Genomic DNA, 14439 nt, shown 5'->3' on the forward strand with positions numbered 1-14439 from the left:
AGCATTACAGCCCGTAATCATAAATTTGCTTTTTCTGAGCGTCGATAACCTCCCATTGAAGGAGAAGATTGATTCTGCCGTATGCTGGCACACCGCAAACCCAATTAAGTTTTCCATCCTTTCCCAGAGCGGACACATCGGATCCTGGATTTTCGACACCACACCATTGAGCAATGATGTCAGGAGACACCGTCACTATGGTCTTCGCTTTGGTGGCAGAGCTAGCAGGAGAAAGGGAGGGAGGTGTAAGCCCTGGGTTGATGAGATTAACGATGAGGTCGGCATCCTGTGAGACGGGAATCCTGTCTATGATCTTTACCCCGTCAATAGGGACAGATTTAGAGTTATGCACAGAAATACGTTGTGAATACGCATATTTGAGGGATTTGTTGTAAAATCCAGTTTGAGAAGCGACCTTCTCTTGGGGATGGTATGTTACCCGAATTGATGGGTCAACGCTGTAGTCACAAGGTATTAAGTCGTTGAAGGACAATGAGTTAAATAAAATACTCTTACCCTAGAGGACAGGTAAAGACCTCTCCAGGACTGACCCCTGGGATTTCAGAACGGGAGATAAAACTTTGATCGACATAAACATTGCTGGGCCCGCTTAAAAAGGTATATTCAGACGAGTTTGTTATGAGTGCCTGCGAATGTTGAGTCGGCTGCATGATGTGAATCACGGATGGCGCATACCTCTAGGTGCACCTGAGTGTCGCGTTGAGGGATGCATACCCATGAAATTTTGGCGTTTAGTTGGAGGACTGCAATGGTTACATTGTGGTCTTCTTCGTCACTTGGGATGGTGGTTAGACCTGGAACGCGGAATGTGGCGTTGACGTTTCCTCGCGAGGTTACCTCTGACACCTCATCTGGGTCAAAGTCCTCATCATCCTCCGAACGGATAATCTTCCGGTGTCTTTTTGCACCTCCTCGACCTAGACCTCTTCCACTATAAATGGCCCGTTCTTGATAGCTGATATTCCAGAGCGCAAGTTGAGGAAGTTCAAGGCCAAATGTCGGGGATGCAGTCTCTAAAGTGATCGGAGCATCTTCCCATGCCTGAGATATCGTGTCAATGGCTGTTTTAATCCATTACTCAAACAACTGCACTACGGAACAAACGTACCTCTCCGGTTGACTGGTTTATGGCAGCCTTGTACAGAACATGAACAGGAGCGCCCGTCGTCTGCATGTCGACTCGAATATCGTATCCAGCTTCCCATCTAGAATGAGATACAGCTATACACAACAGTCTACAGTTCGATATCCCTGTGCGGCGAGAACAAAATAGGAAGACTTACCATAAATAACTATAATCTCCAGGTCAGCAGGATGGTTTGCAACGAGGCCCATAACAACCTTCGTACGCAGTTTCTTATTTTCTCCGCTTTTTTCTAGTCGGTCTGACTCTTCCGTGATCTGTGTCTCCAGAGTCTCGAATTCACGCTTGAGTTGAATGATCTTGTCGTCCCATTTCTCTTCAGTAGTGTCGTAGATTTCCATAGCCTCGCCAAGTTTGGAAATATCGAGATGCTCAATTGAGATGTTTCCCATGTACTTATTAATGGCTTGCAGAGCCCTGTTACAGCGCTCTAATGCGTTTTTTGCCCGTTCCTTTTTTACATTCAACTCTTCGAGTAAGGGAGACGATGTGTCGGGGTCTTTCATCTCGGCCTTGAAGGAGGTTACTCCTTGAATGATAGCAGAGCCTCGACCCTCTACTCTGTAGATAAACTCCGATATGAGATATATTATGCTTTGATGTCCTTAAACCAACCTCAGTGACTCGTGGTCGACAACATTGGGTAAATGTAGCAATGTCAATTTTGTTTGGCCAGCCGCAACAGAAACCTTGTATGATCGAGTGATTTGTGCACGAGAGGTATAAAGGTTGATGTTGGTAATCTTGCTATCAGTGATTGAGCTGAGCGAAATATAGTTTACGACGGAGAAGTCTGTGGCTGTGGACATTGGGGACGGGGCAATGTTGAAGGTGGTGGCGGTATGAGGAAAAGATGTTGGAGGAAGTTTCATCAGATGGGGGATGTTTTATAGAATGGATTACATACTCGGCTCCGACTGTGCGAAGCTGAGTGTGAAGCTGATGGGCCTAGAGTGACTCGTATATTATGGCGCGTGTCAGGGGTGGCGACACGGTTGCCTTTGAGTCACGTGCGTCTTCCAGAAGATCACATGAACCGTGCAAAGACGCGACCCACCGAGCGCGTCTACGTCGTTTCTCGTTATCTTATAAAAGGAATCCCAGAAATAACGTACAACATCCGACATCTGTAGAATACGCTAAGTTTTCCAGTACCATTATACTTTCAAAGATATGACACACCTAACAACAGTCCTGCCTTGAAGCAAAGAAATCATGGGGATTCCACATATGAGTCGCCTAAAATGCAAAGTTCTTTAACTTCTGACCGTTATGTTTTAAATCAAGCCATATGGTATGGATTTTGCTTGGTAGCGGCAACACTATAAATTACATTTGCAGAACTGTATTGCTGAAATTTTCGCTAATCCAGCTTAAATCCAACGTTGACGCATGCGAACGGGCGAAACGATCTTGGTCAGAATATTTTTGTGTGCTTAGTTCGAAGTAGCATAGCGACAAACTTTATAGAGAGGTCTCCGGCATTCAACATGCATGTTGGGAAGAAAGGGTAATTATACTTTTTAAAACTCAGTGCGACATAATATGACCGCCCCTAAACTGAATCAATGTCCGCTTCAACATCTTTAGACTCGTTCAAGACTCACGATTCGGCGATGGAAAGTGTGGCACAAAGTTTAACCAATCCTAGGCGCCTGCAACACGGACCTTGTGTCTGCCATACATCTCAGGTTATCAGATATACCTTCAAGGCTCCTCAATAATTCGCCTAGGTTTCATTGGTTTTGTTTTTCACACCCTCCCGTCGTCTGAGTCGTTCAAATCGACACACTCTACGGCTACGCTATGTGGCTATTTAGCAACATACTGGAATTATACCACAGACATTGACATTTCTCTACACGCTTGTGTATGGAGAATCCATGTTTAATATTTCATGATTCACGGAATACATCTATTCGATACAGCAATTCTTGGGTCAACACTTTAACTTGTATTCAACACGCAACACTCAAACTATCCAAATTTCAGTAAGTGATCAAATCCAATTTCTTGTCAAACTTACTTCTTTCGAAGTACCAGACCTGGTTCTGGCCCTGCCAGCGACCCCAGATAGCAATGGGAGTACCGGGTGTGGGATCACCATGGTTCGTCAGGTCAACGTTGTGCCAGGAGTCGGGAACCTTGATACTGCACACGTAAAAGGAAAAGGATGTAAAGTCAATATCTCTCAGGTACAGTTCATAATTTTCACCTACCGGATACCATTCTCATCTTCATCATCCCTGACGAGTTCCCAGGAGTAGTGGTCTTCGGAACCAACGAGGCGCACGTCGTCGTTGGGACCAGCACCTCCGAGGCTCAAATATAGGCCGTTGCCGACGTTCTTGATGTGCCAGCGCCCGTCAACCTCGATGGTCTCCCACTGGACACGACGAATCAATTACAATCCCATAAAATAAAAGTAGGTGGTCATACCTGTTGGTTTGTTCCGTCGTGACGCTCCCAGCCAATGACTGCATGTAGCCAAGGTATGAATTAGTCGTTAATTCTTGCGTGCGACCTGAACTTAGATAAAGAGGTACGTACTACTATGGTTGTCGGTACCCGAGAGGTCGATGACAGTCCCTGCTTTCTTGTTTACAATAACGTAACGCGCCTCGGATTCAACGTTTACGGACATCTTGGGTTGTTGGAGTGGACTGGGGAGGTAGCTTACATGTGCTCTGCGCTTTTATACGTCGTCCATCATCCTTCGACTCCTTTCGACGACCTTCCATTGTGCTTAGAACTCCATCTAATCAAACCAAGAGTTTGGACACTTGGCTGGTTGATTATCGATCTCGAGTGTTCGATTAACCTCAGGAATCATCAAAGGGACCTTTCAAGAGTACCCTATTTTATCGAATCCAACGAACACGAGGTCATAATATTCCCCCGTCAACACTCCCGCTCCGTCAGACATGGATAAAGGTCTCACGGAATTGGCAGAAGAAGACATGAAATTGCGAACGGCACTCGGCCAAGCAAATGGAAAGCGAGTAATCTCCAAGGATTGGTGTCACAAGTGTGAGTAGCCAAGTTCTTCTAATCATGACAACGCTATGATGTACACGATAACCAGAGTATATTCGACTTTTTCCAGGAAGTAAAAGTTGATTATGGGCAATCCTAACCTTGACAAAAAGGTTAGCAGGTTAGTCTTAAGGACGGATCTCATCACATGTGTCTATCGAAGATCTTTCAAGTCACGAATAAACCCACGCATAACTTCATCAAGATTAGATTGCATCCCGGCAGGTTGGACAAAAATCTGCTCGAAGGCAACTGACACACAAGGATCGCGGAGAAAGACGCAATCGCCGCTTGATCATTTCACAGACTTTCTTGACACACGACATTCTCTCGAGCTTCGACGCGGAGTAATGCATAATTAACGAGACATAAGGACTAAAGATGGTGAGAGAGTGCACGACTTTAGCAGTGTGCAAAGGGCCATTGGGCAGCAAAGGGAAGAAATGAACTTGGGGATCAGGATCTTCGAGCGATTAATTAATTCGTCTTTCGACTACGCAATGCTCGGGGCCAAAGCTAAGCAAGAGAACCTCAAGTCGCCTCCTTTCTCCCTTTCGATCTCCATCAACCTTCCCAGTCCTTTGTTTAGGGCGGCCTCACTCAGGACATCCTCGTCATTAGCTAGGGCACCCCTATCCAAAGGACCTTTCCTTACTCCTTCCAGTTCCCAAAGATGTCCGTCTTTAGCTTTTACAAAGGCAACGAAATGATGTCCCTGACGGTGCGCCTCTTCTGCATCCGCAGGAGGGATGGTGTCGCCCAGTTTAGCGGCGGCTTCATGAGCAGCCTCAAGAACGTCAGATTCTTCGAGCACAGCAGCACGTTCCTTCATTTTGAGGGGTATCGCTTTGTGCAATATCCTTTCAAACTCGCTTCCTGGGATAATCTTTTTTCTTGCCTCCGGGCTGTTGAGAACACAGTGAATGAGTCCATAGGATCCACACGCGTTGTGGATAGTTTGTTTGAACCAGATGACAGGCTCGGATTCTCCTGAACCGGTATATTCACCCTTGGCCCCATCTTCTCTCTCCCTAGTTTCCTTCCAGGTTGGAGTTAAAGGTATTATAACAAGCAACGCAAGCGCTGGTCGAGGAATGAGTGACAACAGTTCTGGGTCAGAAATCGAATAGACGTCGTGGAATGCGAGTTCCTTCGAAAGACCTAGGTCGTACGCAAGAGGATTGACAGCCTCAGGGTTATTCTCTAATATTTTTTGATTAAACTCGTAGTCTGGAAATCTGGTATTGCACATACCCAAAATTGTAAAGGTTTTCATGATCGGTTTGAGCGCTAAGACGTTTAAGATTAGAAATTGATTGCAAATCGATCCTTCAAGATCAGTTGGTTTAGGACCGACAAGTGCTGCCTCAAATTTTGAAAGGTATTCACGCTTTGGATAGATCTATATATCAATAGAAGTGAAGGTAGGTAGTGCTTTTGTATATGGCATTCATGGTGGGTCAATGTGCGCAGCACAGAAATAGGGGCACATGACGTCGCTGTCTGACAAAGCAATCGGAGTTTCCAAGACGACATGTCTGCCGAATATTGCCGAAAGTCCATCATGATGGTCATGGCGTTGATGCCGAACACCGAGGAGCATCCCTTTTCTTCTCTCCACCGTCGTCGTCGTCGGTTGCAGAGTGCTTAGGTGAGAGCGTGTCGATTTTAACTCAGAAATCTAACCTAGAACACCTTTCAGTTTGATTCAGACCGCTTCTTGGAGCCTACTTTGTGTTTCGCCTGCTCGAATCGTTGTACTAATTATCAGGTACGTTTTATTGTTTTGCCCAAGGAATGTCGTTCATCTTGGACCAGACCATACTTTTGGTATAGAAGCCAATAATTGGAGATACCTTCTACTATATTTCACCAGGAATTTCCATACCGGCACTAAAAAATTCCCCCTTTTGATCCCGTTCGTGAAGCGACATCTTTTCTTCTACAACCACCATCCAACTGACAAGTACTACTAGGACATTCTTTCGTTGACGACCTACAGCGCCAGACGCGAGAGGGACGGAAGATGAATACCACCGCACGATATTTAATTGCCGTTTTTTTCTTCATTGTGAGTTCCAAGCTTGTCTTCAATGCAACTTGAATGCTAATTGGCGGCGCAGATATCCATCCACTATATCTTCAGCTTCACTCACGAATCCTATGGCCGTGCCACCTCACTATCTAACCTGAAAAATAAACTTATTCCAGGCTCGAGCTCGACGCCTGCCTCGGACACACTTGAAAACATTCCTTCAGAGCCGTACGGCGGCCATACTAACGAAACCCTCGCCATTGACTACCATGCGAACGCCACGTTTGTTATTCTTGCACGGAACAACGACCTGAACGGGGCAGTACGCAGTATTAGGGAGATCGAGGACAGATTCAACAGGCGCTATCGATACCCTTACGTGTTTTTGAACGAGGAGCCGTTCACAGCAGAATTCAAGAGGTGCGTGCTTTATTTTTCTTTACATTCCATTGCTCATCACATTTGTAGTCGTATTTCCGTGCTCACATCTTCCAAAGTCGAGTTCGGTGTCATTCCCAAGGAGCATTGGTATCAGCCCGACTCCATCGACGAAGAGAAAGCGAAAGCCAGCCGTGACAAGATGGTAGAACAGAACATCATCTACGGAGGCAGTGTATCATACCGAAACATGTGTCGGTTTAATTCTGGAGTACGTCCTATATGCGAAGCTGTACCTATGATTTGTTCATTGATGGAACGATTGATTAGTTCTTTTTCAAACACCCTTTGATGCTCAAGTACCGCTGGTACTGGCGTATTGAGTGAGTCCATCCTTTCATGCCACGGTCTTGTTTTGCCCGTGTGATGGCCATTGATCTATTTTTGCACCTATGACATCGTTTAATTTTACGGTCCTCACGCCTCCTTTTCTCTTTTTTCTTACACGCCAAAACCTGGGCTGGACATAATCTGACAATCTGGCTTTTCTGCTTGATAGACCCGATGTTCACTTCCACTGCGACATTCTCTACGATCCTTTCGTCTTCATGGAAAAGCAAAAGAAAGTTTATTGTACGTGCTTCTGTGATACTTTCGAGTTCTTTTGTTCAATTTATCGCTTCTTGCTCAGCTTTCACGATCACGATGTATGAATACCAAGCCACAATCCCCACACTTTGGGGCCATGTCATGGGTATGTCCTCCTTTTGCTACCCAGAACATATGAGTAATATTATTTTGTAGACTTTGTGAAACTCCACCCAGAATATGTGGCCAAAGATAACTCACTCGGCTTCATGTCGACAGACAACGGCGCCAGCTACAATCTCTGCCATTGTGTGTATTTTCCTTTACTTATATTACATCTCAAGCACCTCACCACGCCTTAATACCCGTAGTCTGGAGTAACTTTGAAATCGCCGACATGGAATTCTGGCGAGGGCCTGCGTACACCGCCTTCTTCGAGTACCTCGACAAACAGGGCGGGTTCTACTACGAGGTACGTTTTCGACCCTGCTTTCTGTTTACGAACCCACATCTGACACATTACATGCAGCGCTGGGGCGACGCACCTGTACACTCCATCGCCGCCGCGCTCTTCGCCTCGCGCGACCAGATCCACTTCTTCGATGATATCGGGTACGAGCACAACCCATACACCCATTGCCCTAAAGGCAAAGGCGCCTGGCAGAAAGGGAGATGCTCATGTGACCCTTTGAAGAGCTTCGGTGCGTTGTTATTGCGCTTTTTCATGCAATGTGCCTCAATCTCATGTCTGCTTTTTGTCTGCTTGCGCTAGACTATGATGGATACTCGTGCATGAGCAAGTGGGATCGATTTATTGAATCGTAGAGGGGTAATAGATTTGGAAAATGGCGTGCAATGCACCGTTTATATCCGTGGAGAGCATTTAGGAATGACGCGGGACTGTAGAATGGGCAAACATTATACCATCCAGCTCATGTGCCAGCCATGATTTCGAGAGTAGGTTTTTGTAGCAATATTATTTATAATCTACGTATTTACTTGCTTGCTTTATGTGCTTTGTGTATCGATGTACGTGTACAAGCATGACCGTATAATTTGCCTTCGTTGGTCTGACGGATGATCTGGAGTGAAAAATATTCTATTCAAGACATGCAGAACATCAGCGACGATAACAACGACCAAATACCAACTGAAATTGATTGAGGCAAAAACTTCGCGTACGGGGAATCGAACCCCGAGCTACCGCGTTCTAGATATCCATCGGAACGGATCGTCAGGAACCATGAAAGGCGGTAATGTTAGCCGTTACACCATACACGACTCGTTCTGTGGGCGATTCTCTCCCTTTGCGTTCCGCAATCTATTTCCGGAGGCAAAACCGAAACAATCCCTAGCTTACTCCTATGGCACTCTCCGACCTGCAACCCACTACTGACGTCAAAGAAAATTAAATCGGATGGATATTTGGAACACAATTGAACGGGGTCGAATTGCTTGCAAGATGCGGAATTTAATGTCCCCTTCTCTCAAATCACAACCATGAGCGCCCGTACTGCTATGCTTCGCAGAGTTGAACCTGCCATCCGGAGGCCCTCCGTCACTACATACCGCGTTCAATCTTTTTCTACCACCAAGCAAAACCCCGTCTTGTATACGCCCCAGCGAAGCTCGCACAATCTGCATACCACGGGAATGCTTAAAGAGGATCAGCGAGAAATTGCAAAGCCTCACAGCGAGCACTTCAGACCGCTCGCCACATCTGGAGATTATAGCGCATTTGGAACGGATTCGGAAGCGTACCATTGCCTGGACACGGATCCGCAGAGCGAGACGTCACCCTATGAGTTTCCAAAGAAAAGCGGAAGGCAGCTAAGGTACGGTGGGATGAACCCATTGAGAGGCCCTTGGGACGGCAGCTGGAAGGAGCCCGTCCTTCAAATTGGATTCGAAGGTTCGAAGGCGATTGGGCGAATTATGTGAATGGTGAATTCATTTTTTCAATTTACACGCACTGGGAGATAGCAAACGCTTTGATCTAGATGTAGGATTCACGCACGGCGTGTTTGAATTATCATTATATGCCAGCTATTTGTTTAAGTACACAGACTGTATATTCGTTCTGTGTTGTATTTTATGACTCGGAAATGCGGCGTCAAGGCCATTTTCATTTTTGTCTTGGAAATCCACCGCGATTTGGTCCCATTTTTAGAGCGGTATGATTCTATCACCGGCTCCGCGCCTGGCATCATGACCATCTCCTGAGATTCGACTATCACCTTCAGTGGTATCACAACACTGCCCGACCATCTTTTGCGCTATAGTATGTCACAATCCTCGTATTCAGGATATCCATACTCTGATACCGAAGATTCTTGGGAAAGGGTGAGCAACAAAGTCTCCTCCACCCCAACCAGAGGCGCATCTCCACCCATTGCACCTTACCTAATGGCAAACAATCGCGATCACCCAGTCAGCAAAGCTGCAGACGGTCAATTGAAGCCAGGGATATATCGCATCGAGCATGCTCAAAGTCATGATAAGGTCATCGATCTGTCGGGCTACGACGGTGTCACCATCCTAGGTATGAGGTTACACTTAAGATCATCATTCACAATTATATATGTAAAACCGCTTACAGGATGGGAGAAACACGGAGGGGAGAACCAGAAGGTGATATTATAACTTTTAAATGATGATGAACTTAGTTAACAAAGTCACCTTTAGTGGGAGTTTGAACGATTGGGGCCGGGGTACTCTATCAAAAGTGTTTTCAACGGGACATGTATCACATTAAAAATCGGCACTGTTGACGGGGTCTCGTTGACAGCATCCAAATTCCCAGTAAGCTGGGAGTTGGAAGCGGATGGTGAACTCTGGAGGCAAGTTATGTCTTAAAACCTTAATCAACTTTTCTTAATCTTGTTGCTTCTCTAGAATTCGATGGCCAGGGAGCGACTTTGTCTTTGATTTAGGTTCAAACACGAATGAGGTAAAGATGCTGGCAACCTCTAGAAGACTGAATATTCACAACGGTACAAAATTTGTAGGTGACGCTAAGAGCCTCCTCTCCTTCAGCGCCTACCCGACTTTGGAGATTGGTAGAGGAAATAAAACTTGAATGGCCAGAGCCTGAAATCAGCAACAAGATTCTCGAATTTACAACACGTGCTCCAACAACGGCCAAACCATCTGTATTCTCAACGGCTGACACTGTTGTAGATGTGGAAGGGTTGAAATTTGGAGGGAATGGTGAGATGACCATCACGACGACGACGACGACGGTTACCACTAGTGTCACCAAGGTGAAGAGGTTGGGAGGGGGCCAATAATCCTGGTGTGTTTGCAGTATTAGACTGAACTGACGGTTAATTAAAATATAAGAATCGAAAATTTTGCTTCACCTATACTTTAATTGAAGTGCATGTCCGATCAAATCTGGATGATAATGATGTTGCTAAATTCCTCGGGTGCATGATATCTGTGGCGCTTAATGGGCGCTTATATTTCATGTTAGCAGACAATCTCCATTCAATCAAACATTCATTCAACTAATATCTATCGAGAGCTATTCAACATATTTCCAAATGTGTATCTATCCGCCAATCAACTTTCAAACCCAACTTTCTCAAGCTGCTCCCAAGATGAAGGGGAAAGCCCTCGCCGCGGTCTTGCTGCTAATACACTTGACCTCTTGTCCACCAAGGTTCGGCACGCCGAGAGGCTTCTTCACAGCCTCATATCCGTATTGTCCAAGGCCGTCTGTTCCACAGTCGCCACCCTCGATGACCGAGCCGTCAGGAGTACTGATTCCGCTCTACATCCAGATCAACGGATCAACACAGATATAAGAGGAATAAACTAGAGCATTACTTACCCAGGTAATCTGCCCGTTGTTGAAGACCCATGTGACAGGTGGTTGGGTAGCGTCGTTGACGCTCGAACAATCAATCTTCGAGATGGTTAAAAGGAGATCGTCGGGTACACCCATGCACTGATTGAATTCTGGCAAAAACATATGGCCTATAAAGCGATATTATGAGTATCTGGAATCAAAGGGGAGATTCAGAAATTCAATGGCCTACCACTGATCTGTCCCCCAGGAATGTTGGCAAATCCTCCGGGGTTCGGGGTGCAGCCTTGGAACTCAACGCTGACTGTGCCGTTAGTCCTGGTGTCGAAGTTCAATGCGTCAAGACCGTCAAAGAACCATCCGGTAATTTCTGAAAAGAGGGTAAGCCCATTCCATCACCATCACGAAATAGAGAGCGTTGTTTCTTACCCCCGTTTTGTCCGGATAGCAAGCCGGAAGCTACAGTAGTGCAGGTGACAGCGTCTGTAGCAGGAGGCGCAGTCTGTGGTGCAGCTGCACATGTCAGGGCGGCGATAGCGCATGCAGCGAAGATGTTGATGACTTTGAAAGACATTGTAAAAAGCTTGTAGAGGATGTGCTTCGGGTGCTAGGTGGGCTTTTGGTGTAGTAGCTGCTGCTGCTGCTGAACAAAATGAAGTGATTCTACGAACCTTTTATACCTTTTTGACCTGCATTTCTCTATTTTTTCAGAGGGATGAAGGGAATGTTCCAGTCGCGGAAAAACAGACACTCTCCCATCCATGGGGTCCAATGTGACCATCGTACCTGGTGGACACCCATAGCCAAGGATTCAGCGCAGGCATCCAAGAGCACAATTTTTACAGGGCTGAGGCGGGGTTTTGCAAGCTGGCTACTCGGCCAACAACAATTAAGTCTAATAATGCTATTGAGCGAATGGAAGGAGGTCCAATATATCGCGGCTACAGTATAATAATAACGGACCTGGGAAGAGTTATTAATACAGGTGGCGTATAATTATAATTGGTGAGCCAGCATTAGAACGAGGACCTCGATAAGGTGAGAGGGATGTTTGAATCCGTAGTCCGGAGGCGTCGTATGTGGAACCGGTACAGGGATACTTGAAAGCCAGATACTTGGCAGAGAACTTCAAGTTTTGACCTCAGACTGGAGGAGAATGGGGAAATATGATACGAAATGCCAGTATACCTGGGACAAGGTGTATAAATTCTCAAATGATGAGCGCACCCTTGATAATGGGCGAAACATAGACCTCGTACTTTTTCATTCAGAATAACGTTACCTCGACCATAATATCCGGACATCACACGAAGTAAAACGTGTTCACGCGAGGGCGCCTTTAGAATATCTAATCCAGCGCTCTAAGCGCGTCCCGTCAAAGCTGGCATAAGAAATACGTCCACGTCTGTTCATTCGTGGAAGAAAGAAGCGCAAGCTTGAGGAACGTGTGGATTTAAACGTCGATTTCGTCATCATCCGTCAACGGCATTGTAGGCGACGACTATTCTTTTGCCTGTGCTTGTATCAGAGTATTCACTTCAGGAAGGTCTACTGTCAGTAGCCATCCGGTATTGAAGCAATATAAGGAGACTTAATTATGCTATGCTTACAGTGTCATTATCCAGCGCGAACTGGGAAGACTTGACACATATTATCAGTGCCTCATGGCCTATAACTCTCTAGTCCTTTTGAATACAAAAAAGAGGGTGAATTCGTTATCTCATCAAAACCTCACTACGTTACGTCTTGTATCAAAATATTCTGTATATCCATAGCTATTGGAAGCTTATTGGTTACGTCTTACCTCAAATCTAACGACTTCACAGACAAGATATCTGTTTCAAGTCGACGCAACATTCATTTTGTTTCCTTCTAGTGAGAGATAAAGAAAATGTTTCAGACTAATCGATAGCACAAACTGGTTCTTGTATCCTTTTCAGAAGCTGGGGAATAAATAGACCATCACTGTTCATAGAGCTCATCAAGAGAAGGGTGTATACTAATAATGATTTTCTCACTGGTATCAATGCTTATCGTTTCACTGACTTCGATAACGCATTTTTGATTGCAATACGTTTGTATGTGCAATGAGTTTATTAACCCTCAGAAATCTTTGGATTATCTGGAAGACTCCCCACAGCTAGCGAAAATGAGCCAGTCGGCACAAGTAAGAATACTGTGTTTTTTCTTTAATAATTGTTGAATGATGGGACATATTTTGCATCCGTCTTCGAGCAGCCGATTATCTCTGTTTCAACGAGTCTCTCAACGGACAGCCAGAGTCCTGAGGCCACAAGTTCACAAGCTCCAGCAGTCAACCAGGGAATCGGAGGGTATGTCCTTTAAAATCCAACTCCTATACAAGAATGAAGTCCATTAACCGTGATACAATGTTCAAGGAGAAAAATCCCTACGAGCGGATTCGTTTTGATTTTGGTTTTCGGGTTCATCATTTTCTGTGGAATAGTTTTCACAGTGGTTTCTTATTTGCGGAAGAGGTGCTCACGAATGGTACAAGCTAGGATGGAGCCAGATGAAATGGAGATGCGGCTTCAAGCTCAAGGGACTCGGACTTGAGCTTGATGTTTAAGCTGCTGCTCTGATACAGTGTTCATCGATTACTATGTTGCATTTTTCCTTGGATTAAAATTTGCTTTGCTGCACGAGGAAAACGACTGTGTCCCTTTTCCTGTTGGTTTGGATATTTGATTTACTCCCCTCTTTTCTCTCCTCCCTGTTCAAAGAACTTCGGCTCGGCAAATACCGATGGTCGACGTTTCGATCAAAACGTGGTTCTATTTTTAGCTTAATGAATAAACCAGTACAGCACACCCTTGTTTTTCTAATCAACTTTCTTCGCTTATATTGACAGGTAAATGAGATTTCATGCAGGTTAAACGTTTCAATTTGCAGGGCTTTCGAACCCAAAGACAAGATAAATATAGCCCATCATCATTCACGGTAGACCTCAACGCCCGAAACGAAAAAGTACACCTCTGGTCTTCTCACTGTTCACATTAATATCAAAAGTTATCGTTTCCAAAAAAACAACATGTTCTTTGATCTCCATGTGGGATTCGTAGTATTCTCGGTACGTGCTTTACATATCAGCACTCATTGCGATGTGACATATCTAGGGAGACTCCCCGAACGACGATGAGTCAGTCAGCGCAAGTAAGACGAATCCCATCTGTGTATAAAGTTGAATGCTGAAATTGAAGATAATCATTGGCGTATTTGAATCTTTGATTTGAGTAGCTCAGCTCGACTGTTGCTTTGTCGAGAAGTTTCAGCGTCCCCGAGCGGACCATTGTAGTACAAGCCACAAATGGACCAAGCCTGTCTTTCTCTCATGTTGTTTCGAGAAGCTCCAGTGCAACTGGACAGATTCCCCAGCAGTCCATTACAATACCAGCTACAAAGACA

The 14439-nt window shown here is 45.4% G+C and overlaps 6 protein-coding genes and 1 non-coding gene across 7 annotated transcripts; 2 read left to right on the forward strand and 5 right to left on the reverse strand.

Moving 5' to 3' along the window:
* Positions 1-4: 4 nt before the first annotated feature.
* Positions 5-1974, reverse strand: JR316_0012184 (Protein F37C4.5; the record flags this gene model as incomplete). Its single annotated transcript, XM_047897815.1, has 6 exons — positions 5-458; positions 517-647; positions 697-1062; positions 1130-1242; positions 1305-1726; positions 1781-1974. The coding sequence occupies 6 exons, from the start codon at positions 1972-1974 to the stop codon at positions 5-7; spliced, it is 1680 nt and encodes a 559-aa protein (XP_047742704.1).
* A 1179-nt stretch (positions 1975-3153) lies between these two features.
* Positions 3154-3809, reverse strand: JR316_0012185 (uncharacterized protein; the record flags this gene model as incomplete). Its single annotated transcript, XM_047897816.1, has 4 exons — positions 3154-3316; positions 3385-3551; positions 3605-3642; positions 3716-3809. The coding sequence occupies 4 exons, from the start codon at positions 3807-3809 to the stop codon at positions 3154-3156; spliced, it is 462 nt and encodes a 153-aa protein (XP_047742705.1).
* Positions 3810-4694: 885 nt separating this feature from the next.
* JR316_0012186 (Ubiquitin carboxyl-terminal hydrolase isozyme L3) lies at positions 4695-5477 on the reverse strand (the record flags this gene model as incomplete). Its single annotated transcript, XM_047897817.1, has 1 exon — positions 4695-5477. The coding sequence occupies one exon, from the start codon at positions 5475-5477 to the stop codon at positions 4695-4697; it is 783 nt and encodes a 260-aa protein (XP_047742706.1).
* Positions 5478-6227: 750 nt separating this feature from the next.
* On the forward strand, positions 6228-8027 carry JR316_0012187 (Alpha-1,2 mannosyltransferase KTR1; the record flags this gene model as incomplete). Its single annotated transcript, XM_047897818.1, has 10 exons — positions 6228-6272; positions 6325-6656; positions 6705-6885; positions 6945-6997; positions 7174-7247; positions 7306-7368; positions 7419-7511; positions 7574-7674; positions 7732-7903; positions 7975-8027. The coding sequence occupies 10 exons, from the start codon at positions 6228-6230 to the stop codon at positions 8025-8027; spliced, it is 1167 nt and encodes a 388-aa protein (XP_047742707.1).
* A 348-nt stretch (positions 8028-8375) lies between these two features.
* On the reverse strand, positions 8376-8483 carry JR316_0012188. Its single transcript has one exon. It is a non-coding gene; the product is annotated as a tRNA-Glu (tRNA).
* Positions 8484-8702: 219 nt separating this feature from the next.
* On the forward strand, positions 8703-10492 carry JR316_0012189 (uncharacterized protein; the record flags this gene model as incomplete). Its single annotated transcript, XM_047897819.1, has 6 exons — positions 8703-9114; positions 9508-9744; positions 9802-9833; positions 9888-10029; positions 10112-10152; positions 10211-10492. 6 exons carry the CDS (start codon positions 8703-8705, stop codon positions 10490-10492), a joined length of 1146 nt encoding a protein of 381 aa, XP_047742708.1.
* Positions 10493-10788: 296 nt separating this feature from the next.
* Positions 10789-11587, reverse strand: JR316_0012190 (uncharacterized protein; the record flags this gene model as incomplete). Its single annotated transcript, XM_047897820.1, has 4 exons — positions 10789-10977; positions 11038-11183; positions 11246-11383; positions 11443-11587. 4 exons carry the CDS (start codon positions 11585-11587, stop codon positions 10789-10791), a joined length of 618 nt encoding a protein of 205 aa, XP_047742709.1.
* Between the last annotated feature and the right edge of the window lie 2852 nt (positions 11588-14439).

The sequence above is a fragment of the Psilocybe cubensis genome, chromosome 12, assembly GCF_017499595.1.
Source record: "Psilocybe cubensis strain MGC-MH-2018 chromosome 12, whole genome shotgun sequence".
In the NCBI taxonomy this organism is placed as follows: domain Eukaryota; kingdom Fungi; phylum Basidiomycota; class Agaricomycetes; order Agaricales; family Agrocybaceae; genus Psilocybe; species Psilocybe cubensis.